This window comes from Scyliorhinus canicula, chromosome 5 (genome assembly GCF_902713615.1).
Source record: "Scyliorhinus canicula chromosome 5, sScyCan1.1, whole genome shotgun sequence".
Classification (NCBI taxonomy): Eukaryota; Metazoa; Chordata; class Chondrichthyes; order Carcharhiniformes; family Scyliorhinidae; genus Scyliorhinus; species Scyliorhinus canicula.
The window spans coordinates 57516242-57543797 of record NC_052150.1 but is presented as its reverse complement, the minus strand read 5'-3'; the positions used below and the strand labels follow the sequence as shown (position 1 = coordinate 57543797).

General features: G+C 49.1%; 1 protein-coding gene across 9 annotated transcripts in view; it reads right to left on the bottom strand.

The window, feature by feature from the left end:
- phactr1 (phosphatase and actin regulator 1) overlaps positions 1–27556 on the bottom strand; it is a 707078-nt gene that overhangs the window by 110808 nt on the left and 568714 nt on the right. For 8 of the 9 annotated variants that reach the window (XM_038797115.1, XM_038797116.1, XM_038797117.1 and 5 more), the window contains one exon: positions 8683–8744. The exons of the other annotated variant lie outside the window; for it this stretch is intronic. In XM_038797115.1, coding sequence (XP_038653043.1) covers positions 8683–8744 — 62 coding nt within the window. The remainder of the gene's footprint in view (positions 1–8682; positions 8745–27556) is intronic. 9 annotated transcript variants of the gene reach the window in all.

Here is a 27556-nt window from a genome sequence, read left to right as displayed (position 1 = left end):
TAAATTTATAATTTAAAAAAACTTTCCCTCCACCCCAACCTGCCGCCATCCTTTGGCGGGGCAGCAACGCCAACAGTAGCCCCTACAGGAGGGTGCCGGACGGGGGACGTGGAGGGTACTGCAGACTTGAACCCTAACAAAGACCCAGCCAATGGTACCAGGAAGGGCGTCAGGGCCAGAGGCCCCCACGGTGCTGGGCACCAGTGGGTCCAGGGCTGGAGCCAAGGGGAATGGCTGGGTGTGGAATTAGAGGGGAGGGGGACATGTGGGGTCAGGGCCTGCAGTGCAGCCCATTGGACTTGGTTGGACACAGGAGTACGCACCATGCTCACATGTCTGACTTTCACCCCATACAGACAATGGACTTCGGGACCAATCAGGAATGACGGCCTTTATCCTCGTCGCCGCAGCGCTGAGGCTGTACGAGCTGAAGCTGCTTGGGGTGGTGCCTACCCCAGAGGGACAAGGGGCAGCCAGTGAGGATGGAGAGCTGGCCATCCAACAGGCCAGGGGGAGGTGGGAAGGAGGCGCCACATTAGACCTCATGTGCATCGGCACCGCCTGTCATTCGAGACCTGCCTGACCGGGCATGCCGCCAAAGACTCCTGCTGAGCAGGGGTACAGTGCGACATATCTGCCGGATCATGGCACACCAGGCACCACAGGGAAATGGGGGAGGACACCTGCTCCCGGTGGCCCTGAAGGTGATGGTCACCCTGAACATTTACGTCACGGGGTCCTTCCAGGCGCTGAGTGGGGAATTGACCGGAATCTCACAGACCTGAGTTCATAGGTGCATTTGCGCCATCACGGGAGCCCTACGTGCCGGTCGGACAGTGACCCAAGCCGGAATCGAACCTGGGACCATGGCACTGTGAAGCAACAGTGTTAACCACTATGTTTCCGTGCCACCCAGAGCGATACGGATCCCAGAAGTGTAGAAGGTTTAGGTTAGATGAGCAGCATGGTTGGCGCAGGCTTGGAGGGACGAAGGGCCTGTTCCTGTACTGTACTTTTCTTTTTTTGTTGTTCAGTGTGCACAATGCCTTCATCCTGGCACACTTGATGGTTCCTTACCTCTTTAAAGCGCACCAGTGGGTGATGGGTTGGCTCTTGGGCGACAGGGGTTATCTGCATCGGTCATGGCTGATGAAGTCTAACCGGAGGCCACACATGACGCGGAGACCCGCTACAACGATGCCCATGCTATGACAAAGGGCATGAACGAGCAGAGCTTTGGCATCCTGAAGATGCGGTTCAGGTGGCTTGCTGTGTCCTCCACAACATCGTGCAGCAGAGGAGCAACGTACTGGAGGAGTAGTATGAACGCCAGGCCTTGTTTGATGAGGAGGATGTGGAGGAGGGCAAGGACGGGCATACATTGGGCCTGGGCAGGGACAGGAGGCCGTCCAACAGGACCAACGGACATGGGATGCTCGATTCACCTCCGAGTACACCAATAAAGGAGCGTGACCATCGGCACGACACCTCATCCCAACCTCACACATCCCAGACAAACCACCATCCCGTGAACATCCTCCCTGCGCAATCTACCCCCCCCCCTCCCACAACCCCACAAACACCCTTGCAACCCCCTCCCTGATTTCTACCTGCCTCACTATAGGGATGCAGCCCCTGGGTTGGCAGTAACAGCGGGTCTGGTTCATGGGGTGGAGGATGATGAACACCCGCTCTGCGATGAGCTCTGGTGCTCCACACCATTCGGCCACGTCTGACTCCTGCCCATGGTAGCACTTCCACTGTCAACTTGGATGATCCCTGCATGTGAGCTGGCCATGCCATCACACAGTCCCACCGAACCCTTGGACTGGCGGAGGTGGGGACAGTGGATGTGTGGCGGTGGGGTGGGGACGGGTATGGGGTGGAGAGGGATGTGGTCGGCACTGGAGTGGTGAGAGCTGGCTGAAGTGGGGTCACTGGCCACAGCCCACCATCAGTCCATCTCCCCCATCCCCATCCCCCATCCCTAGCGCCCCCTCTGCAGCCATCCCAGCCTACACCAGCCTATCCCTCACACCTGTCTGGCGGAGCATCAAGGCAGGCTGAAACGTTGTGAACAGGTTTTTATAGCCCCTAGCTCTATAATATGCTGCACCCATGCCAACTTAACTGGTATCTACCTTTCTGGCCTTATGGGCCTCACGCTATGCTTGGGTGGACCCCCTCGGTGGTACATCAAGAATGGAGGCGGCCTGCTGCGATTCCCATCCTGTGATCTGCGTCCCATTTGGCGGCCGTCTTCTAGGGCAATCAAGCCCGGATGGGCCCTGCTGCTGCTTGGGTATCCCAAGTGGCTTGGTGCTGACCTGTTCTGCCCGTTGCCCATCAGATGTGCCAGGGACAGGAGTGGGGGTGGATAAAGAGTTTGAGGAGTGTTCCGGAACCTCCCCTGCTGGAATCACAGGCACTGGTCCCATCACCTCCTCCTCCCTTGGGGTGCCCGATGGCTCTCGGGCTACTCCTTGGGACTGGGGTGTGAGCGGAGCTAAACCTCAGGCTCCCCTCTCGCCTGGTGCTGCCAGTCCTGGAGGCCCACTCCTATCTCGACCTGGGTCTCGATGCTTGCAGCCATGGAGCACAGGAAGTGGACTACTTCACTCTGGAACAGTGCCACATCAACCAGTGAATGTGCTACCTTCCTCTGGGTCTGAGTCACATCAACCAGTGACTGTGCCACCTACTTCTGTGCCTGGCTCAGGTCAGTCAGTGCCCGGGCAATGCTAGGGATGAGGGATGCCCTCAGCCATGACCCGTTGTGACTGGGCTATGCTCTGGAGCGATGCTGTAATGTCCATGTGGCTCTTGGGCAACAGGGAAACATGTTTGGATGGCAGCTAGTCCATGGGGTCAGGGGGTCCTCCGACCATCCACCACCTCAGGGGTTTCTACCTAATCCTTAGGTACCACAGCACATGTGTGGCACCAGATAGTGCCCCAGGAGCCTCTTCACGCACATGCCCAACTGAGGTGAGTGTCTCTAGAATGGTGGGGGGCGTTAGAGAGTGTTGTGATGGGAAGTCAGTGTCATCCCCAGACTGGTGCTCTGGTGGCCTTCATGGCCAGGGAGAAGGAGAAGGGGGGGAGGGAGGGAGAGGGAGAGAGAGGGGGGCCGCTTGTGCCTTTTTACGAAGTGGAGCGGCGTCATTGTGGCGTCATTCGGGACTCGCAGCCTATTCGTGTAATTTGACGCGTGACACCCGCCGAACCCTTGGACTGGTGGAGGTGGGGACAATGGATGTGTGGCAGTGGTGGGGACAGGGGCACACTGCTGCCTAATCACCCTGGCTGCCTAACCACCCTGGAGGTCATGCAGTTTTTTTGTGGCACTGATGCCACATGACTGCCACATTCTGGCAGTGTGCACAAGCGGGCCCCTCTCGCTCCCTCTCCCTCCCCCCCCCCCCCCCCCCCCCCCCTCCCTCTGCACAAGGCATCTGAACCTACCCCCAGGCCCAGTGGACAACAGCTGATGGCAGTCTCCTTCCCACTCCTGGATACAGAGTAGCCTGCCACTCCTCCACATCGTCCAGCAGGGTCTCGAGCTCTGCCGTTCTTTCTGCTGCCATCTTGTTGGCTGGGATGAGTGTGTGTGTGTGTTAGGGGTGGGTGGGGGGAGTGGAGTGCTAATATGCGGCTGCAGCTTCTCAGCCTCTTGAGTGTCAGTCTCGATGCCAGAGTATCCAACACCGTTTTTCATTGGAATCAATTGTGGTCTATGTGGTGCCAGTCCTAGCCCATTAACAGTTGTTGAATTGCTCCGGGAGCGACACCAATTTTGTTGTGGAAGCCCACCAATTCAGTCCTGGTGTCAGCACTTAGGGCGGTATTCTCCGCTCCCGATAAAAATTGGGATGGCCGTCGTGAAATCGGCCGAGCTTCACGACGGCCCGATACGGCCCCTCTCCCGAGCTATTCACGCCCCGGAAATGGGCTAGGAGCGGGGCCGCGGTTGTCACGCGTCAAATGACGCGAAAGGCTGTGATTCCCGAATGACGCCACAATGATGCCACTCCGCGTCGTAAAAAGGCGCGAGCGGCCCCCCCTCGCTCCCTCTCCCTCCCTCCCCCTCTTCTCCTTCTTCCCCCCTTCTCCCCCCCTTCTCCTTCTCCCCCCACCCCCCTTCCCCTCCTCACTCCCTCTCCCTACCTCTCTCTCCCCCTCTTTCTCCCCCCTTTCTCCTTCCCCCCCCCCCTCCCCCCCACTGTTCGCTGCGTTCTCCGGGATGCCAGCCCCGGTTTGCTCACAGTCCGGCGGTCTGCTCACCTCCTCGCCAGCCAGCTCGACTGGCTGACGAATTTGAAAAGCAGGTGTGTCAGCCGGCGTACTCAACTTGCGTGCCGACGTCGGGACTTCGGCCATTCCGGGCCGGAGAATAGCGGGAGGCCGGTTTTGGCTGTTTCGGGCAATTTGACGGGGTTATTCGCGGGAAAGGCGGTCGGGAAAATTTGCGCGTTGGGGAGAATAGCGGGAGCGTGTCGGACCGGTGTCGTGGGAAAAAATGGCGCATCCCGCTATTCCCAGCACCGGAGTGGGGTTGGAGAATTCCGCCCTAAAGTCTCTGAAATGGAGGATCCCCCCCTCCCCCCCCACCCCCAGGTCTCAGTAAGGGGTCACGACAGGTTAATGTTTGCCTATTTGGTGAATTTGCTGATGATATTTTCCACGTGCAGTCGACCAATAATTTCTCAAGCACTTGAGTAAAATATTAACAGCTTTTCACTGGTATTTTAATCTTCAAGCCAAGGAAACACACCACTGGATAAAACCCCAGTCACGTTATCTTTATGGGGCACCTAAGCCAGAAGACACACACCTGATGATGCGGCTCTTCCTTCAGGAATGAAGTTAATGGCCACCTAACCAATTTGAATTAAGGTTTCGTCAGCAGGGTGACTGTCCTATTGACTAAAGAACAGTGGCTCCAAGGCAGCTAGGTCCAAACCATGAAGACCCCAGGCTATGCTGCAGGGGGAGTCCAATTCAAGAGCCATTAAGGTACGTGACAAACAGACACAAGTTATGTACATCATGTGAAATCATTCCTTTTCTGTCCAGTGTCTGCACAGCTCTCGACTTTTTCCAACTGGCTGAAGATATGGAGACAACCACAGTCCCTAAGCAGTGAGAAACCTGTCCTCCGGAATGCCCAACTACAAAGCAGCAACCCAATGTTAACCTTGTTTACAACCTCTCTTCCCTGTTTGCCGATCAAGTCTGTTCTTCCCCTTTTCAGGTCCACAAACTGAACCAAGAGCCAGACCAACCCACAGCACAGGAGAATATCGCAGCACTCCCAGTGGAGGTGTCACTGGAGGCAGAACAACATCCAGGAGAGCCTCTCCCTCCAGTCGGTTGAGATGACAATCAATACACAGATACAACAAATACTAGCCAGTGTGGTGACACCACAGAGTCTGCTGGAAGCAGGTGGCATCCCACCACAAACACATCTCAACAGAGGTGAGCCACCTCTATAGACTTCTTCCTTCCACAAGACAGTTCCCCTGTCCCCCACCTCACCCCAACCGCAGAAGGCTTCCAGATGTCATACAAGGTAGAAAGAGAAGGGACACTCCCAACACCTGGGAGGATACCAATTCTGTCCACCCAGTAAGAATGGCCACCAGTCATGACACCAAACGAATGCCACAGCAACCCAACCAACCAGGCATGGTGCAGCTTCGTCAATGGAGAAGGCACATGAAGCCATGTCTGCACCTAGCCAGAGCTAGGCAGCAAAAGAGATATAGCAGGAGTACACAACCTCAAAGACCACCTTATACCCTGATATCAAATACTGGGAGGGGGAAGACGGCGAGTATGAAACCTGTTAATGCATTCTGTTAATTTTGTAATGTTAATCATTAAATAGTTTACTGTTAGGTTAATTATAGTTGGAACACAATGTGAGTACATCAGCCTTATGACAACACAAGACTTGAATAAAACTATAAGTAACTAATGTCCATCAATATCATAGGATTTACAGTGCAGAAGGAGGCCATTCGGCCCATTGATTCTAAACCAGTACTTGAAAGAGCACCCTACTTCAGCCCACGCCTCCACCCTAACCGGTAACCCAGTAACCCCACCTAACCTTTGGACACTAAGGGGAAATTTAGCGTAGCCAATCCACCTAACCTGCACATCAGTGGACTGTGGGAGGAAACCGGAGCACCTGGAGGAAACCCACGCAGACATGGAGAGAAATGTACAAACTCAACACAAACAGTCACCCGAGGCCGGAATTGAACCCAGGCCCACGAAGCTGTGAGGCAGCAGTGCTAAACACTGTGCCACCCACATAGGAGGGGATAAAGACATTGGGGAGATTAGTGTAAAGATCCAGTACATTTAAGGATAACCAGGGACCGAGCACACAACAAGGGGCAGCAGGGTAGCATGGTGGTTAGCATAAATGCTTCACAGCTCCAGGTTCCCAGGTTCGATTCCCGGCTGGGTCACTGTCTGTGTGGAGTCTGCACGTCCTCCCCCTGTGTGCGTGGGTTTCCTCCGGGTGCTCCGGTTTCCTCCCACAGTCCAAAGATGTGCGGGTTAGGTGGATTGGCCATGCTAAATTGCCCGTAGTGTCCTAATAAAAGTAAGGTTAAGGGGGGGGGTTGTTGGGTTACGGGTATAGTGTGGGTTTGAGTAGGGTGATCATGGCTCGGCACAACATTGAGGGCCGAAGGGCCTGTTCTGTGCTGTACTGTTCTATGTTCTATGTTCTAATGCGCCGGTCATATAAAGAGGCACATAACTTTGAGTCCAAATCAGTGTAGAGCTGGTTAGCAACATATAAGGACATGTCATGGAGTCCTCTCCTTACTGTACCCTGTATTTAAAACATGTATGTAGTTCACAGATATAAATAAATACCTCAAGGTAACTCCGTGTTTAATAGTGTCTAAGTAATACGCACCATGGGTAGTAACAATACAATACAATAATCGACCCGATCCCTCCCCATCTCGAGGCCCAATGCACAGTGACCTAGCGAGATCCCCCAATGTTGGACATATCGTGTACCCCTCCTTGTCATTATCAGTTCCATATTTCCAGGTTGCTCGTGCCTCCCCTGACTGTGCCTATGCCACATGTGGCACAGCATCAAGCCACCAATTCCTAGGTCCGAAATATGTGAGGGACTGACAATGCCGTGCACACCATGCTGTGCACAACTGAATAGCAAGGCCGTCCCCTCCTTGGACTGGCACTAGCCTTGAGGCTGGGTGCGCATGGTCCCAGGAATGTCTCTGCTTTCTGGCCCCGACTACATGGTGCACACAACCCCAGGACTGTCTCGCCCTTCTGCCCTCACTTTCAACCCCCCCCACCTCAGACATATGCCTTTGTCCATCCCTCCCCCCTGGACTCCAGTAAATGCCCCCACCCCTCGTCCAGAGTGTCTCTTCCCTACTCCCACTTCCCTTCCTGCTTTTGCTTGCGCAGTCCTGACATGGTGTTGGCGCAGTCACAAGCACAGCACGGTGAAAGCTAGATGAGTGCACAAACCTTGAAGTTGCAAGTGAAGTGCAGTTTGCCAGGTGTTATATCTGGATGTGACTGAACTGGTCTAATTTGGAGGTGGGAATGTGATTCTGGTGAGTTTTTTTTAATAAGCACTGATAATATGGCTCAGCAGAATACATGATCCACCAAGAAAGTTAGGAGTGAAAAATTGCGATCGATTTTCACATTGGCGTAAAACAGACTTTTCTGGTCCCACCCGCCATGATGCTGGGAGTCCCGGAAAATCCCACTGATTGATGCTGTTTTTCTCTCACCATAGATGCTGCCTGACTCATTGAGTTATTCCAGCATTTTCTGTTTTTGTAAACTGAAATTATTGGTTGTTCAGATTGTTGCTTCAATCTGAATATTGAACAAAAAAAAGTGTAAGAATTAAAAGGTTTTAGCCTGTATTACTCAATGCAACATCATCCTCTCATGTTGGTAAGAACGTGATCTGTGATGCATGTTCATTCATCATGCATCATATGAGCATGGGGAATAGGATTAGAACTGGCCATTCTGAACCTCGAGCCTGCTCTACTATTCAATAAGGTTGTGATGATCTGTTTGTGTTTCGGGTTCCACATTCCCCATTTATCCTGAGAACCTTTGATTCCCTTGCCTACCAACAATCTCTCTACCTCAGCCTGAAAAATATTCAGTAATCCCGCTTCCATTGCCTTCTGATGCAGAGTGTTCCAGAGTCGCACAACCCCCTGAGAGAAAGAAATTATCCTCATCTATAAGGGTGACCCTAATTTTAAAACAGTGCCCCCGAGTCCTGGATTCACCCACAGGAGAAAACATCCTTCTGCTGTCCAGCTTGTCAATACCATTCAGGATTTTATATACTTTAATCAAGTCACCCCTCACTCTTCTAAACTCCAGTGGAAATAAACCCAGTCTGACCAACCTTTCTCATAAGACAACCCAATCATTCCAGTATCAATTCAGTAAATCTTTGAACCATCTCCCAACACATTTACATCCTTCCTTAAATAAGGAGACCAAAATTGCACACAATATTCGAGATGTGGTCTCACCAATGTCATATATAACCGGAGCATAACATCCTTACTTCTATTTTAAATTACTCTCGTAATTCTCGATCATTCGCCTGATCCAAATCAAGTTTCTGTCACTTACCTTTCGTGTCAGCCGTCTTTTAATTTCTCGCTTTTCCTCTTCTTCTTCTTGCTCATTTCTTGCTAAAGAGACAAATCAATAAAATCTTCAACAAGTGCAAACCATGTTTGTTGAGTTACTGCAAATTTGGGCTAGATTTAATGCTCCCTCCATGGCGGATTTGAAAGAAGGGAGCTCATTAAATCCAGACGTGGCCTGCCTGTTGCCGGCCCCGCACCTCTGCCCACACTGCAATGATACAAGTGGTGGCGGTGGCGTGGGGCGGTCTCTAATTGCCCAACAGTTCTCTGAGGTGGAGCAAGAAGAGTGGATGCCTCCATGGCATTAGTGACCAATTGGCTGTTAAATGGCTTCAAAGAATATCTATCTCTTCTTTTCAAAAGTTACTATCTAATAATGTATATAAATTCTTGGCATTTCCTACTGTCATAAGTTCATATGATATAGGAGCAGAATTAGGCCATTTGGCCCATCAAGTCTCTTCCGCATTCGATCATGATTGATTTCAGCCTGGCCTTAAGTCCACCGTCCTTGCCTGTTCTCCATAACCTTTCAATCCATTAACAATTAAAAATCTGTCTAACTCCTCCTTAAATTTACTCACTGTCCTAGCATCCACCGCACTCTGGGGTAGCGAATTCCACAGACTCACAACCCCTTTGGGAGAAGTAGTTTCTCCTCAACTCTGTTTTAAATTTGCTACCCCTAATCCTATTCTGTCTATCTACTGCGCAACTGACAGAAAATGACAAAATGACAGGGCAGCACGGTGGCCTAGTGGTTAGCACAACCACCTCACGGCGCTGAGGTCCCAGGTTCGATCCCGGTCACTGTCCGTGTGGAGTTTGCACATTCTCCCCGTGTCTGCGTGGGTTATGCCCCCACAACCCAAAAATGTGCAGAGTAGGTGGATTGGCCACGCTAAATTGCCCCTTAAAAAAAAATAGGGGCAGCACGGTAGCATGGTGGTTAGCATAAATGCTTCACCGCTCCAGGGTCCCAGGTTCGATTCCCGGCTGGGTCACTGTCTGTGTGGAGTCTGCACGTCCTCCCGTGTGTGTGTGGGTTTCCTCCGGGTGCTCCGGTTTCCTCCCACAGTCCAAAGATGTGCGGGTTAGGTGGATTGGCCATGCTAAATTGCCTGTAGTGTCCTAAAAAGTAAGGTTAAGGGGGGGGGGTTGTTGGGTTATGGGTATAGGGTGGATACGTGGGTTTGAGTAGGGTGATCATTGCTTGGCACAACATCGAGGGCCAAAGGGCCTGTTCTGTGCTGTACTGTTCTATGTTCTATGTTCTATGTCAGTTTGTGCTTAGGCAGGCACAATAGTCAGCTTGACATTGTTTTAATCTTTGATAAATCAACTTGCCCATTCCAACCTCAGCGTTCATATGGTGGAGTTTTAAGATTTGGACAAAAACCTGCTGATGCAAATTCTGTGTAATTCAACTTGAGGCAGTGCAAAGTAAAGTCTCCGGCTGCAAAATTTACTTTATAGCCCTACCAGTGCTCTTGTTATTTCATAAGTTCAGAAGGAACAGAATTAGGCCCTTCGGCCCATCCTGCCTGCACTGCCATTCTATCACAGCTGATAGGTTCCTCATCTGCTACCTACAATGTTACAAACCAAGAGATGGATTGCAAAATCAGCCACAGCATCTCCTCCCTAGAACACCCTAGTTCAGGAAAGCTGAAACTTAAAAAATGTTGGTTGGACTGCCTCTGGTGCAATCTATGTGGTGCTCCCTAACTGTAAGCATGAGTGTGCATTGTGTGTGTTGGAAACAAGGTGAATGGCAGAGATCATGATGCCAAACAGTGTCAAACTGTGTTTGTGGTACGTCAGGAAAAAGAAAGACTTACAAGTTTATAGCAGGTTTCATGACCACAGAGCACTTTGTGTCCAATGGAGTACTTTTGAAGAGTAGTTTCGACTGCAACATAGGAACCATTGCAGTCAATCTGCGCAAAGTAAGCTCCCCTAAACAGCAATGTGTTATGGGCCAGGGTTTAGAGAATCCCAAAGTGTATCATGGCGTTCACCTGACCCACAATTTTTAATAGATTGTAGTATGGGGAGCACATGGCCCACTCTGCAGGTGTGGTACAGCAGAAATGGAAAAGTATTTTTTAAAGCAAAACAATGTTTATTCTATGAACTCAAGTTAACCTTTTTAAAACATACAGTGAACATCTTATCAACCATTAATTCAAATACAATCCCCAAAGAATACAACACTAAGTGATGCTTAGTAACGTCCCAAACAACATCCAGGAAGACAAAAGCAACACCTTTTAACAGAAGCACTTTAAGGTTACATTCACTACTTTGAACCATTTATGATTCTGAATTCACCAAATGATCAAGAGATAGTTTTTTGATGGCAGAGGGAACAGCAGTACACCTGCTTGGTCTGGCTTCAGCTCCAACGAACCTAAAACACACCCTGCAGCAAACATACGAACATAAGAACTAGGAGCAGGAGTAGGCCATCTGGCCCCTCGAGCCTGCTCCACCATTCAATGAGATCATGGCTGATCTTTTGTGGACTCAGCTCCACTTTCCGGCCCGAACACCATAACCCTTAATCCCTTTATTCTTCAAAAAACTATCTATCTTTACCTTAAAAACATGTAATGAAGGAGCCTCAACTGCTTCACTGGGCAAGGAATTCAATAGATTCACAACCCTTTGGGTGAAGAGGTTCCTCCTAAACTCAGTCCTAAATCTACTTCCCCTTATTTTGAGACTATGTCCCCCTAGTTCTGCTTTCACCCGCCAGTGGAAACAACCTGCCCGCATCTATCCTATCTATTCCCTTCATAATTTTAATGTTTCTATAAGATCCCCCCTCATCCTTCTAAATTCCAACGAGTACAGTCCCAGTCTACTCAACTTCTCCTCATAATCCAACCCCTTCAGCTCTGGGATTAACCTAGAGAATCTCCTCTGCACACCCTCCAGTGCCAGTATGTCCTTTCCCAAGTAAGGAGACCAAAACTGAACACAATACTCCAGGTGTGGTCTCACTAACACCTTATACAATTGCAACATAACCTCCCTAGTCTTAAACTTCATCCCTCTAGCAATGAAGGACAAAATTCCATTTGCCTTCTTAATCACCTGTTGCACCTGTAAACCAACTTTCTGTGACTCATGCACTAGCACACCCAGGTCTCTCTGCACAGCAGCATGCTTTAATATTTTATTGTTTAAATAATAATCCCGTTTGCTGTTATTCCTACCAAAATGGATAACCTCACATTTGTCAACATTGTATTCCATCTGCCAGACCCTAGCCCACTCACTTAACCTATCCAAATCCCTCTGCAGACTTCCAGTATCCTCTGCACTTTTCGCTTTACCACTCATCTTAGTGTCATCTGCAAACTTGGACACATTGCCCTTGGCACCCAACTCCAAATCATCTATGTAAATTGTGAACAATTGTGGGCCCAACACGGATCCCTGAGGGACAACACTGATTGCCACCCAGAGAAACACCCATTAATCCCCACTATTCTTTCTATTAATTAACCAATCCTCTATCCATGCTACTACTTTACTCTTAATGCCATGCATCTTTATCTTATGCAGCAACCTTTTGTGTGGCACCTTGTCAAAGGCTTTCTGGAAATCCAGATATACCACATCCATTGACTCCCCGTTATCTACTGCACTGGTAATGTCCTCAAAAAATTCCACTAAATTAGTTAGGCATGACCTGCCCTTTATGAACCCATGCTGCGTCTGCCAATGGGACAATTTCTATCCAGATGCCTCGCTATTTCTTCCTTGATGATAGATTCCAGCTAGATTCCCTACTACTGAAGTTAAGCTCACTGAGCTATAATTTCCTGCTCTCTGCCTACCTCCTTTTTTAAACAGTGGTGTCACGTTTGCTAATTTCCAATCCACCGGGACCACCCCAGAGTCTAGTGAATTTCGGTAAATTATCACTAGTGCACATGCAATTTCCCTAGCCATCTTGTTTGGCACTCTGGGGTGCATTCCATCAGGGCCAGGAGACTTGTCTATCTTTAGCCCCATTAGCTTGCCCATCACTACCTCCTTAGTGATAACAATCCTCTCAAGGTCCTCACCTGCCATAGCCTCATTTCTATCAGTCGCTGGCATTTTATTTGTGTCTTCCACTGTGAAGACCGACCCAAAAAACCTGTTCAGTTCCTCAGCCATTTCCTCATCTCCCATTATTAAAACTCCTTTCTCATCCTCTAAAGGACCAATATTTACCTTAGCCACTCTTTTTTGTTTTATATATTTGTAAAAACGTTTACTGTTTGTTTTTATATTCTGAGCAAGTTTACTCTCATACTCTATCTTACTCTTCTTTATAGCTTTTTTAGTAGCTTTCTGTTGCCCCTAAAGATTTCCCAGTCCTCTAGTCTCCCAGCAATCTTTGCCACTTTATATGCTTTTTCTTTCAATTTGATACTCTCCCTTATTTTCTTAGATATCCACGGTCTATTGTCCCTCTTTCTACCGTCCTTCCTTTTTGTTGTTATAAACCTTTGCTGAGCACTGTGAAAAATCGCTTGGAAGGTTCTCCACTGTTCCTCAACTGTTCCACCATAAAGTCTTTGCTCCCAGTCTACCTTAGCTAGTTCTTCTCTCATCCCATTGTAATCTCCTTTGTTTAAACACAAAACACTAGTATTTGATTTTACTTTCTCACCCTCCATCTGTATTTTAAATTCCACCATATTGTGATCGCTCCTTCCAAGAGGATCCCTAACTATGAGATCAATCCCAAACTATGAAACAGCCTAAAACGTAAGTAAAAAGCTGACAGACAGCCCAGCTCCACACACTCTGACATCATTGCAGTAATACACACCCATTTCGTAAAGGTACTCTCACTACAGATATATTCACACCCATTTATAAACACCCATTTCTTAAAGGTACACTCTCATCCAGCAGAGGGCAGTAGAGCAAAGCTACTGTTTGGCTGTTCCGGGGAAATTTGCATACGTGCAGTGCGGTCAGCATAATTTGAAGGTGTACCTGTGCAAGAGACCCGAGGTGTTCGAGTGAAGGCAAGCATCCAGCAGAGGGCGGTAGAGCGGAGCTACTGATTGGCTGTTCCGGGGAAATTTGCATACGTGCAGTTCGGTCAGCGTAATTTGAAGGTGTACCCCCTCCCCACCGTTCCCTCCCTTTCCTCCCCTTTTCTCCCCCTCTACTGTATCTCCCTCATTTGTCCCTCTTTCCCCTGCTCCTATCCCCATTTGCTCTCCCGCCTCTTTTGAGTGGTTTCCCCCCCTCCCTGCCTGGTGCCACCCCCCCCTGTTGAGGGCGCGCTGCGGCCCAGATTTGCTGCATGTCCCCAGCGCTAGCTTTCTTGCTCGTACGGTGACCCTCCTCTCGGGAGTTTCTGTCTCGCTTCTCCTTTGACCAGCCTCTGCGTTTTTCTGCCCGCTCTTTCCCATCCTACCCTGCACTCTCCTCGCTTGCTCTCCCTTCTCCGCTGCTCTCGTTCCCTCGTGCTGGGGCCTGGTCTCCCACCTGTGGTGATCCCTCAGGTAGTGGTTTGCTCTTTGTTCAGGGTGCGCTCACCCTGGTAGGGGTGGTGGGGGGGAGGTGGGTGGTGGGGGCTGGCGTTGCCTCACCCCGCCCCCCTCCTCCGTCGGCGTACTGTTGCCCCTCACCTGGGGCCCCGTATTTCTATCTCGATGTTGTTTTTCCAGCCTGTGTTCCTCGATAAACTTGTTTGCTTCGGCGGGGGCTGTGAAGAAATACTCTTTTTTTTGGTATGTGACCCAGAGTTTTGCTGGGTACAGCATACCGAAACGCACATTGCTCTCGTGAAGAGCTGCTTTCGCTCTATTGAATTCGGCCCGTCTCCTGGCGAGGTCTGCCCCAATGTCCTCGTAAATTCTAATGAAGTGTCTTTCCCATTTGCAAGTTCTGTTTTTCCTGGCCCAGCGCAGGATTGTTTCCCTGTCTTTGTACTGGTGCAGTTTAGCTATAACTGCCCTCGGGTGGTCCCCCACTTTGGGCTTCGGGCGCAGCGACCGGTGTGCTCTGTCCATTTCTGGTGGGTCGGGGAAAGTTTCCCTCCCCACTAAGTTGCCCAGCATCTCGGCCACGTAGGCCGTTGTGTTTCTACCCTCGATCCCCTCTGGCAGGCCCACTATCCTGACATTTTGTTGTCTTGAGCGGTTTTCCTGGTCGTCCACCCTGCCCTTCAGGCTCCCCTGTGGTGTGCCCAGTCTCGCCACCTCCTTCTCCAGGGCTATGATCTGGTCGCTCATGTCAGTTGCGGCCTTTTTCAGCTCCTTAATGGTCGCCTCTTGGGCTTCCAGTTTCTCCTCTTGGGCTTCCAATTTCTTCTCTTGGGCTTCCAGTTTCTTCTCTGCTCTGCCCAGGGCGAGCTGCACCTCCGCCAGGACACCTCCGCCAGGGCCTTGGCCATTGCTGCCTGTACTGCGGCCTCCATGTCTGCTCTGGTCTCTGCCTTGTTTCCCTGCCGATGTTCCCTCAGCGCCTCAGCAAAGGCTGCCTTCCAGTTCCCTTCTGGCCCAGGGGGGAAATACTCCTGTCTGACCAGGTCTTTTTGTTGCAGCGTGGCTTTGGTTCCCCCACTTCGTGTGACGATTGGCTCATCTGAACGGGCTCACATGGTTTCGTCCCGTTTGCTTTTGGTGTCCCTTCTCCCTCTGCTCTGGCTCCCTTCTGGCATTTTAAAAAAAAGTTTTTTTTTTAAAGTGGGAGAAAAAAGAAAATAAAGACAAAAAGAACATTTTTTCCCCTCCCTTGAAAGGTTTTCTTTCCAAAGTCTTTGTTTTTTTTTTGGAAAAGGGGGGGGGGGGGGGGAGTTCTTCTTTTCCTTTTCCCCTCCTCACTCACCAGGGTCGGGAGAGAGAGAGGCATCTGGTCGGGTTGGGTCTCCCTCTTTGTTCCGCCACCTGCCTCGTGGTGGTTGCCGCCGGGGGGTTCTTGCTGCTGGCACGGTTTGATTCGGGCCACCGCTGATCCTGCTGCCCCGCGTTCTGTTGCCCCATGCCCTGCTGCTGCGGGGGGGGGGGGGGGGGGATTATTCGCAGGTAGTTCCTGCTGGCTCAGTGCCGCTTTTCCTCGGCCATCCACGCTCTTCTGTGCAGGGGAGGGGTGGCTCGGTCGGGCCGGCTTGCAAGTCCGCGTTGCGAGGCGCTTGCTCCGTTTGGGGGGGGGGGGGGCTTGGTCGGGCCGGCTAGCAGGTCCGCGCTCCAAGGCGCTTGCTCTGTTCCTTTCTTTTTTTTTCCCTTTTCCTCCTTTCCCTTCTCCCCTCTCCGTTTTTTTTTAAAGTGTGCACAGAGGATTAAAATCCCCCCGGCCAAAACAAGCAAGAAAATCAAGCTGAAAATAAGAAAATATAAGAAAAAACCTAGTTCTGTAGCGGGAGCTGTCCCGTGCATGTCTTCCCCCTAAAGAGCCCGACCGGAAGTTCCTTTCAGCTTCTTCTTAATGGGTTGTTCACCAGAGGCCCCGGACTTTGGAGCTCACACCAGCACTGCTTTATCGCCCTGTGGACTCTCCTGTGCAGCTCCATCCAGCAGATTTAGTCGCGAGATCCTGGCCTGTTCTTGGCTCTGGCCCCCTGGCCTTATTACAAAACAATCCATTTTAAATTATTCAGTCCTGTTGCTTGTTTGCTGGAATGCATGCATGGAACAGCCAACATTCTGAAAACCGATTGCAGCCGGCATTTTTAAAAGCTGGTCAAGGCCGTTGGACACTACTTCCCGTGATCAGGAATGCCACAACGCTTGGCCCCGCGATCCTATCGACACCCGCCCGCGACCCACCCATGGGTCGTGACCCTGGGTTTTAAAATTATTGTCTTACCGCACTTAATGCACTCTTTTAAAAAGAGTTTAGGGTCTCTGACTCCACGACCAACATGGGCAGCGAAACCCAGACTCCCACTATTCGCGGAGTAAAAATGTTCTTCCTCATGTCCCCTCTACTGCCACTTATCTTGAATCTATGTCCACTGGTTCTAGAATTCCCCACAAGGGAAACAATTTTATCCTGTCCACCCAATTCCAACATTATATCTTTACTTTTATATTCTATATCTCTGCCAATGAAGGAGAGTATTCCATATGCTTTCTTTACAACCTTGTCTACTTGGACTGCTGCCTTTAGGAACCTGTGTACTTGGGCGCCAAGATCTCTCACTTTATCTACCCCTCTTAGTATATTCCCATTTATTGTGTACTCCCTATAATTATTTGACCTCCCTAAATGCATGACCTCACACTTCTTTGTGTAAAATTCCATCTGCCACTTTATCGCCTAATCCACCAACCCATCTATATCATTTTGGAGATTATAGCTATCTCCTGCACTGTCCACCACTCGGCCAATCTTTGTGTCATCTGCAAATTTCTCAATTGTGCTCTCATGTTCACATCCAAATTGTTAATATATAACACAAACAGGAAGGATCTACTGAGGGGAAGCCTTTCTTCCTATCTACGCTGCCTATGTCCCTCATAATTTTATACATCTCAATTAGTCTCCTCTGCTCCTAGCAATGGAAGGGTACTTTTCTGACTGGAGGGCTGTGACTGGTGGTGTTACACAGGAATCAGTGCTGGGACCTTTGCTGTTTGTTGTATATATAAATGACTTTGAGGAAAATGTAACCAGTCTGATTAGTAACTTTGCGGAAAACACAAAGATTGGTGCAATTGTGGATAGTGATGAGGACTGTCAGAGGATACAGCAGGATAAAGGTTGGTTGGAGACTTGAGAGGAGAGATGGCAGATGGAGTTTAATCTGGACAAATGTGAGGTCATGTATTTTGGAAGGTCTAATACAGGTCTAATACATAATTAAGAAAACAGTAAATGGCAGGACCCTTAAGAGTATTGATAGGCAAAGTGATCTGGGTGTACAGGTCCACAGGCCACTGAAAGTGGCAATGCAGGCGAGAAGTTAGTCAAGAAGGCATACGGCATGCTTGCCTTCATCAGATGGGGCATTGAGTATAAAAATTGGCAAATCATGCTCATGATGTACAGAACCTTAGTTGGGCCACATTTTGAATATAGTGTTCAATTCTGATTTCCACACTACCAGAAAGATGTGACGATTCTGGAGAGAGTATAGAAGAGGTTTATCAGGATGTTGCCTGGTATGGAGGGCATTAGCTATGAGGTCAGGTTGGATAAACTCAGTTTGTTCTCACTGGAATGACCCCTCACTGTAGGGTCACAACTGAGCATGATCATTTCTTATTTGACAGACACAAGTATGTATCTGGTTTCTAAAATGTACCTTAAAACCCATAACCTTTGCCACAAGGGCAGGAAGCTGGGGGTAAGACTGCCACCTGCAGGTTCCCCAAGTCACACAGATGTGCGAGGGGCGACCTGATAGAAGTCAGCAAAATCATGGACAGAGTGGATATTCTGAAGCTTTTTCCCAGGGTGGACATGGGATCTAGGTTTAAGGTACAAGGAACAAGCATTAAAGGAGATTTGCGAGGGAAGTTTTTTTACACAGTGGATAGTGGGTGCCTGGAACTCACTGGTGGAAGCAGGTACAATAGTGACATTTAAGGGGCGTCTTGACAAATGCATGAATAGGATGGGAATAGAGGGTTACAGGTCCTGGAAGTGTAAAAGGTTTTAGGTTAGATGGGCAGCATGGTCGGTGCAGGCCTAGAGGGCTGAAGGGACTGTTCCTATGCTGTACTTTTCTTTGTTTTTTGTTATCCTCGAACAGCTTGTTGAATTCCGGACCTGAAAGTGTACTGTAACTCAGCAGGTTTTGAACAAAAGCTCAGAGATCAGACTTGCCAGGCAGCATGGGTGGTAATGAAGGCAAATCTCAAGATGTCTGAAGGATAGAGCATAGGTGCCACAGACTTGTGGATAGCACGTTCAGTGAGTTGGTTCAGTGATTGGGATTGGTGAGAGAGACAGGGAATGAGTGACCAAAAGGCATAGAAAGAGCAGGAAGGCAATGCAGGTGTCCCCTGTGGTCATCTCCCCCCAGCATGGGCAGCACGGTAGCATAGTGGTTAGCATAAATGCTTCACAGCTCCAGGGTCCCAGGTTCAATTCCCGGCTTGGGTCACTGTCTGTGTGGAGTCTGCACGTTCTCCCCGTGTGTGCGTGGGTTGCCTCCGGGTGCTCCGGTTTCCTCCCACAGTCCAAAGATGTGCAGATTAGGTGGATTGGCCATGATAAATTGCCCTTAGGGTCCAAATTGCCCTTAGTGTTAGGTGGGGTTACTGGGTTATGGGGATAGGGTGGTGTTAGGGTGCTCTTTCCAAGAGCCGGTGCAGACTCGATGGGCCGAATAACCTCCTTCTGCGCTGTAAATTCTATGAAATCTATGAAAAACTGGTATACCGTTTTGGATACTGTTGGGGGAGATGACTCATCAGGGAAAGGCAGTAGTAGCCAGGCTCATGGCACCATGGCTGGCTCTGCTGCACAGAAGGGCAAGAAAAAGACTGGCAGGGCTATAGTCATAGGGGATTCAATCGTAAGGGGAGTAGACAGGCGTTTCTGTGGTCGAAAACGAGACTCCCGAATGATATGTTGCCTCCCGGGTGCACGGGTCAGGGATGTCTCCGATCAGCTGCAGGACATACTGAAGGGGGAGGGTGAACAGCCAGTTGTCGTGGTGCATGTGGCACCAAAGATATAAGTAAAAAATGGGATGAGGTCCTACAATCAGAATTTAGGGAGTTAGGAGATAAGTTAAAAATTAGGACCTCAAAGGTAGTAATCTCAGGATTGCTACCAGTGCCACCAGTCAGGGTAGAAATTCAAGAATAGTCAGAATGAATACGTGGCTTGAGAGACGGTGCAGGAGGGAGGGGTTCAGATTTTTGGGACATTGGAACCGGTTCTGGGGGCGGTGAGACCATTACAAACCGGATGGTCTACACCTGGGCAGGACTGGAACCAATGTCCCAGGGGGTGCTTTTGCTAACACTGTTGGGGAGGTTTTAAACTAATGTGGCAGGGGGTGGGAACCAGATTAGGAAGTTAGAGGTCAGTAAAGAGGCACCAACTAAAGCCAGTAAGGTACTAGATAATAAACTCAATGTGACTAAGGGGAAGAGTAGACAGGGAAGAGATGATGAATGCAAAGGGAAAGATGGTCTGAGGTGCATTTGTTTTAATGCGAGAAGTGTAGCAGGTAAGGCAGATAGAACATAGAACGATACAGCGCAGTACAGGCCCTTCGGCCCTCGATGTTGCACCGACATGGGAAGTCAAAAACTAAAGGCCATCTAACATACACTATGCCATTATCATCCATATGCTTATCCAATAAACTTTTAAATGCCCTCAATGTTGGCGAGTTCACTACTGTTGCAGGTAGGGCATTCCACGGCCTCACCACTCTTTGCGTAAAAAACCTACCTCTGACCTCTGTCCTATATCTATTACCCCTCAATTTAAGGCTATGTCCCCTTGTGCTAGCCACCTCCATCCGCGGGAGAAGGCTCTCACTGTCCACCCTATCGAACCCTCTGATCATTTTGTATGCCTCTATTAAGTCACCTCTCAACCTTCTTCTCTCTGATGAAAACAACCTCAAGTCCATCAGCCTTTCCTCATAAGATTTTCCCTCCATACCAGGCAATATCCTGGTAAATCTCCTCTGCACCCGTTCCAAAGCTTCCACGTCCTTCCTATAATGAGGCGACCAGAACTGTACGCAATACTCCAAATGGGGCCGTACCAGAGCTTTGTACAGCTGCAACATGACCTCATGGCTCCGGAACTCAATCCCTCTACCAATAAAGGCCAACACACCATAGGCCTTCTTCACAAACCTATCAACCTGGGTGGCAACTTTCAGGGATCTATGTACATGGACACCGAGATCCCTCTGCTCATCCACACTACCAAGAATTTTACCATTAGCCAAATATTCCGCATTCCTGTTATTCTTTCCAAAGTGAATCACCTCACACTTCTCTACATTAAACTCCATTTGCCACCTCTCAGCCCAGCTCTGTAGCTTATCTATGTCCCTCTGTAACCTGCAACATCCTTCCACACTGTCTACACCTCCACCGACTTTAGTGTCGTCTGAAAATTTACTCACCCAACCTTTTGCGCCCTCCTCTAGGTCATTTATAAAAATGACAAACAGCAACGGCCCCAGAACAGATCCTTGTGGTACGCCACTCGTAACTGAACTCCATTCTGAACATTTGCCATCAACCATCACCCTCTGTCTTCTTTCAACTAGCCAATTTCTGATCCACATCTCTAAATCACCCTCAATCCCCAGCCTCCGTATTTTCTGCAGTAGCCGACCGTGGGGAACCTTATCAAACGCTTTACTGAAATCCATATACACCACATCAACTGCTCTACCCTCGTCTACCTGTTCAGTCACCTTCTCAGAGAACTCGATAAGGTTTGTGAGGCATGACCTACCCTTCACAAAACCATGCTGACTATCCCTAATCATATTATTCCTATCTAGATAATTATAAATCGTATCTCTTATAATCCTCTCCAAGACTTTACCCACAACAGACGTAAGGCTCACCGGCCTATAGTTACCGGGGTTATCTCTACTCCCTTCTTGAACAAAGGGACCACATTTGCTATCCTCCAGTCCTCTGGCACTATTCCTGTGGCCAATGAAGACATAAAACTCAAAGCCAAAGGCTCAGCAATCTCTTCCCTGGCTTCCCAGAGAATCCTAGGATAAATCCCATCAGGCCCCGGGGACTTATCTATTTTCACCTTGTCCAGAATTGGCAACACTTCTTCCCTACGCACCTCAATGCCATGTATTCTAATAGAATATAGAACATAGAACAGTACAGCACAGAACAGGCCCTTCGGCCCTCGATGTTGTGCCGAGCAATGATCACCCTACTCAAACCCACGTATCCACCCTATACCCGTAACCCAACAACCCGACCCCCATTAACCTTACATTTTTTTTTAGGACACTACGGGCAATTTAGGATGGCCAATCTACCTAACCCGTACATCTTTGGACTGTGGGAGGAAACCGGAGCACCCGGAGGAAACCCACGCACACATGGGGAGGACGTGCAGACTCCGTGTGACCCAGCCGGGAACTGAACCTGGGACCCTGGAGCTGTGAAGCATTTATGTTAACCACCATGCTACCGTGCTGCCCTAATAGCCTGGGTCTCAGCATTCTCCTCCACAATATTATCTTTTTCCTGAGTGAATACTGACAAAAAGTATTCATTTAGTATCTCGCTTATCTCCTCAGCCTCCACACACAACTTCCCACCACTGTCCTTGACTGGCCCTACTCTTACCCTAGTCATTCTTTTATTCCTGATGAACCGAGGGCTTGGATTAGTACCTGGGAATATGATGTTATTGGTATTACTGAGAGTTGGTTGAGGGAAGGGCAGGACTGGCAACTGAATATCCCAGGGTATAGATGCTTCAGTAGGGATAGAGAGGGAGGTAGAAGGGGTGGAGGAGTTGCATTACTAGTCAGAGATGAGATCACAGCTGTGATTAAGGAGGGCACTGTGGAGGATTCGAGCACTGAGGCAATATGGGTAGAGCTAAGAAATAGGAAGGGTGCAGTAACATTGTTGGGACTTTACGACAGGCCTCCCAAAAGCGAGCATGAAGTAGAGGTACAAATATGCAGACAGATTATAGAAAAATGTAGGAGCAATAGGGTGGTTGTGATGGGGGATTTTAACTTCCCCAATATTGAATGGGATTCGTGTAGTGTTGGAGGCGTACATGGAGCAGAGTTTGTAAGGAGCATCCAGGAGAGTTTTTTAGAGCAGTATTTAAATAGTCCAACTCGGAAGGGGCCAAGTTTTAGAATACTCATGGACAAAGACGAGAGTGGTCCTAAAGGAAGAGTGCTAAATTGGGGAAAGGCCGAGTATAAGAAAATTCGGGAGGAGCTAGGGAATGTGAACTGGGAGCAGCTGTTTAAGCGTAAATCCACATTTGAAATGTGGGAGTCTTTTAAGGAAAGGTTGATTGGAATGCAGGACAGACATGTCCCTGTGAAAATGAGGGATAGAAATGGCAAGATTAGGGAACCATGGATGACGGGTGGAATTGTGAGACTAGCTAAGATGAAAAAGGAAACATACATAAGATCGAGGCAACTCAAAACTGATGAAACTTTTGAGGAATATCGGGAAAGTAGGACGAATCTCAAACACGCAATAAAGAGGGCTAAAAGGGGTCATAAAATATCTTTGGCTAACAGGGTTAAGGAAAATCCCAAAGCCTTTTATTCGTATATAAGAAGCAAGAGGGTAACTAGAGAAAGGATTGGCCCACTCAAAGACAAAAGAGGGAATTTATGCGTGGAGTCAGAGGAAATGAGTGAGATTCTTAATGAGTACTTTGCATCGGTATTCACCAATGAGAGGGACATGATGGATGTTGAGGCTAGGGATGGATGTTTAAATACTCTAGGTCAAGTCATCATACGGAAGGGGGTAGTTTTGGGTATTCTAAAAGACATTAAGTTGGACAAGTCCCCAGGACCGGATGGGATCTATCCCAGGTTACTGAGGGAAGCGAGGGTCGAAATAGCTGGGGCCTTAACAGATATCTTTGCAGCATCCTTGAGCATGGGTGAGGCCCCGGAGGACTGGAGAATTGCTAATGTTGTCCCTTTGTTTAAGAAGGGTAGCAGGGATAATCCAGGGAATTATAGACCTGTGAGCTTGATGTCAGTGGTAGGCAATCTGTTGGAGAAGATACTGAGGGATAGGATCTATTCACATTTGGAAGAAAATAGACTTATCAGTGATAGGCAGCATGGTTTTGTGCAGGGAAGGTCATGTCTTACAAACCTAAGGGGCAGCAGGGTAGCATGGTGGTTAGCATAAATGCTTCACAGCTCCAGGGTCCCAGGTTCGATTCCCGGCTGGGTCACTGTCTGTGTGGAGTCTGCATGTCCTCCCCCTGTGTGCGTGGGTTTCCTCCGGGTGCTCCGGTTTCCTCCCACAGTCCAAAGATGTGCGGGTTAGGTGGATTGGCCATGCTAAATTGCCCGTAGTATCCTAATAAAAGTAAGGTTAAGGGGGGGGGGGTTGTTGGGTTACGGGTATAGGGTGGATACGTCGGTTTGAGTAGGGTGATCATGGCTCGGCACAACATTGAGGGCCGAAGGGCCTGTTCTGTGCTGTACTGTTCTATTCTATTCTATTCTATTCTATTCTATTCTAATAGAATTCTTTGAGGAAGTGACAAAGTTAATTGATGAGGGAAGGGCTGTAGATGTCATATACATGGACTTCAGTAAGGCGTTTGACAACGTTTCCCATGGCAGATTGATGGAAAAAGTGAAGTCGTATGGGGTTCAGGGTGTACTAGCTAGATGGATAAAGAACTGGCTGGGCAACAGGAGACAGAGAGTAGTGGTGGAAGGGAGTGTCTCAAAATGGAGAAAGGTGACTAGCGGTGTTCCACAGGGATCCGTGCTCGGACCACTGTTGTTTGTGGTGTACATAAATGATCTAGACGAAGGTATAAGTGGTCTGATGAGCAAGTTTGCAGATGATACTAAGATTGGTGGAGTTGCAGATAGCGAGGAGGACTGTCAGAGAATACAACAAAATATAGATAGATTGGAGAGTTGGGCAGAGAAATGGCAGATGAAGTTCAATCTAGGCAAATGCGAGGTGATGCATTTTGGAAGATCTAATTCAAGAGCGGACTATATGGTCAATGGAAGAGTCCTGGGGAAAATTGATGTACAGAGAGATCTGGGAGTTTAGGTCCATTGTACCCTGAAGGTGGCAACGGAGGTTGCTAGAGTGGTCAAGAAGGCATACAGCATGCTTGCCTTCATCGGACAGGGTATTGAGTACAAGAGTCGGCAGGTCACGTTACAGTTGTATAGGACTTTGATTAGGCCACATTTGGAATACTGCGTGCAGTTCTGGTCGCCACATTACCAGAAGGATGTGGATGCTTTAGAGAGGCACCCTCTTAGAGGAGGTTCACCAGGATGTTGCCTGGTATGGAGGGTGCTAGCTATGAAGAAAGGTTGAGTAGATTAGGATTGTTTTCGTTGGAAAGACGGAGGATGAGGGGGGGACCTGATTGAGGTCTACAAAATTATGAGAGGTGTGGACAGGGTGGATAGCAACAAGCTTTTTCCAAGATTATTAATGTCAATTACAAGGGGTCACGATTTCAAGGTGAGAGGGGGAAAGTTTAAGGGAGATGTGCGTGGAAAGTTTTTTACGCAGAGGGTGTTGGGTGCCTGGAATGCTTTGCCAGCGGAGGTGGTAGAGGTGGGTGCGATAGCATCATTTAAGATGCATCTAGACAGAAATGTGAACGGGCGGGGAACACCGGGAAGTAGACCTTGGAAAATAGGGGACAGGTTTAGACAAAGGATCTCTATCGGCGCAGGCTGGGAGGACCGAAGGGCCTGTTCCTGTGCTGTAATTTTCTTCGTTCTTTGTTCTTGACTTATGACCATTGAAGATGACACCGAGGAGAGCTTCACTCAGCAATCTTCACTGACTTTGAACCGAGGCCCCAGAGGCAAGTGGAAAATGTATTGATCCACTACTCCAGTAAAGCTGATTCTACATGCTACATGTCCCTTAGTGCATGAAAACTCACCAACTGTTGTTGGTTTTATAGCTTCCTGCTGCCTCCTCTGCATCTGGTCTATCATACATAAAAAAAATTTTGGTTTCACATAACATGCTGACTTGTTACCTTCCTCTCCCCAACATTTTCTTCCTTCCTCTCTCCAACAATGTCGTGCATTTTTCCAGGCAGGGTCAACTCTCAGGTACCTCACTGTGGGGTCACAACTGAGCATGATCATTTCTTATTTGACAGACACAAGTATGTATCTGCTTTCTAAAATATACGGTAAAACCCATAACCATCGCCACAAGGGCAGGAAGCTGGGCGGAAGACTGCCACCTGCAGGTTCCCCAAGTCACACACCATCCTCACCTGGAAATGGAAAATAATTTCTTCATCATTGCTGGGTCAAATCACCCACTGTTAACTGAGCTCCAAGAAAGTGACATTTGAAGGTAAATTTCAAAGGGAACTAACTCACTTTTCAAAGAGAACTAAGGAACTGCTGTGTGCTCTGTTTCACGGAGGCATGGCTCACTCCTGCTTCAACGGACTGTGCCCGACAACCAGAGGGCTTCTCAGTCCACCGAATGGACCGTATGGTGGCCTCAGGCAAGGCAAGGGGAGGTGGGGTCTTCCTCTTAATCAACACCTCCTGGTGCCTAGATGTAGTAACACTGGCGAGTTTCTGCTCCCCGTACCTAGAATACCTGACGCTAAAATGCCACCCCTTCTACCTTCCGCGCGGGTTCAGCTCCGTTATCCTGACGGCAGTTTACATCCCACCCCATGCGAACGTGAAAATCGCACTGGACGAAATATTCACCACTACAAATAGCCTTGAAACTAAACATCCTGAGGCCTTGTTCATTGTAGCTGGGGAGTTCAATCAGGCCAAGCTCAAGGGCGTACTACCAAGTTACCACCAACATGTTACTTGTTCCACCAGAGGCCCAAACATCCTGGACCACTGCTACACAAATATCAAACATGCCTATCGCCCGTCCACACTTTGGCGAATCTGACCACAAGGCTGTGCTCCTGCTCCCGGCTTATAAGCAAAAACTGAAGCGGAAGAAAGTCGTGCATTGTTGGTCTGAGGAATCGGATGATCTCCTATGGGACTGCTTGGAGTCAGTGGACTGGTCAGTATTTAAAAACTCAGCGACCAGCCTGAACGAGTGCGCTACTTCAGTAACTGACTTCATTAGTAAGTGTGTAGAAGACTGTGTGCCAAAGAAGCAAATCAACTTGTATCTGAGATCACCATTGCAGATGTCAGAGTAGCCTTCTCGAAGGTCAACCCATGGAAAGCCACTGGCATGGATGGGGTACCTGGACAAGCACTCGGGTCTTGCGCGGATCAACTGGCAGGGGTATTCGCAGTCATCTTCAACCTCTCTTTACAACAATCTGAGGTCCCTATCTGCTTCAAGAAGACGACCATCATCCCTGTACCAAAACAAAGTCAAGCATCGTCCAGTGGCTCGGACATCCATCATCATGAAGTGCTTCGAAAGGTTAATCATGGAACAAAGCAACTCCAGCCTCCCGGATTGCCTTGATCCACTAAAGTTCGCCTACCGCTGCAACAGGTCCACAGCAGACGCCATCTCCATGCCCTGCACTCTACCCTGGAACACCAAGATAACAAATACACCTATGTCAGACCCTCCTTGGCCTCGGCTCCTCCCTCTGTGACTGGATCCTGAACTTTCTAACCCATAGGCCACAATCAGTAAAGATAGGCAACAACACCTCCTCCACAATCATCCTCAACACCGGTGCCCCACAAGGCTGTGTCCTCAGCCCCCTACTATACTCCTCATACACCTATGTCTGTGTGGCCAAATTCCCCTTCCACTCGATTTTCAAATTTGCTGATGCCACCACCGTATAGAACATAGAACAGTACAGCACAGAACAGGCCCTTCGGCCCTCAATGTTGTGCCGAGCCATGATCACCCTACTCAAACCCACGTATCCACCCTATACCCGTAACCCAACAACCTCCCCCTTAACCCTACTTTTATTAGGACACTACGGGCAATTTAGCATGGCCAATCCACCTAACCCGCACATCTTTGGACTGTGGGAGGAAACCGGAGCACCCGGAGGAAACCCACGCACACAGGGGGAGGACGTGCAGACTCCACACAGACAGTGACCCAGCCGGGAATCGAACCTGGGACCCTGGAGCTGTGAAGCATTTATGCTAACCACCATGCTACCCTGCTGCCCCACCATGCTACCCTGCTGCCAGGGTAGCATGGGTCGAATTTCAAACAATGACG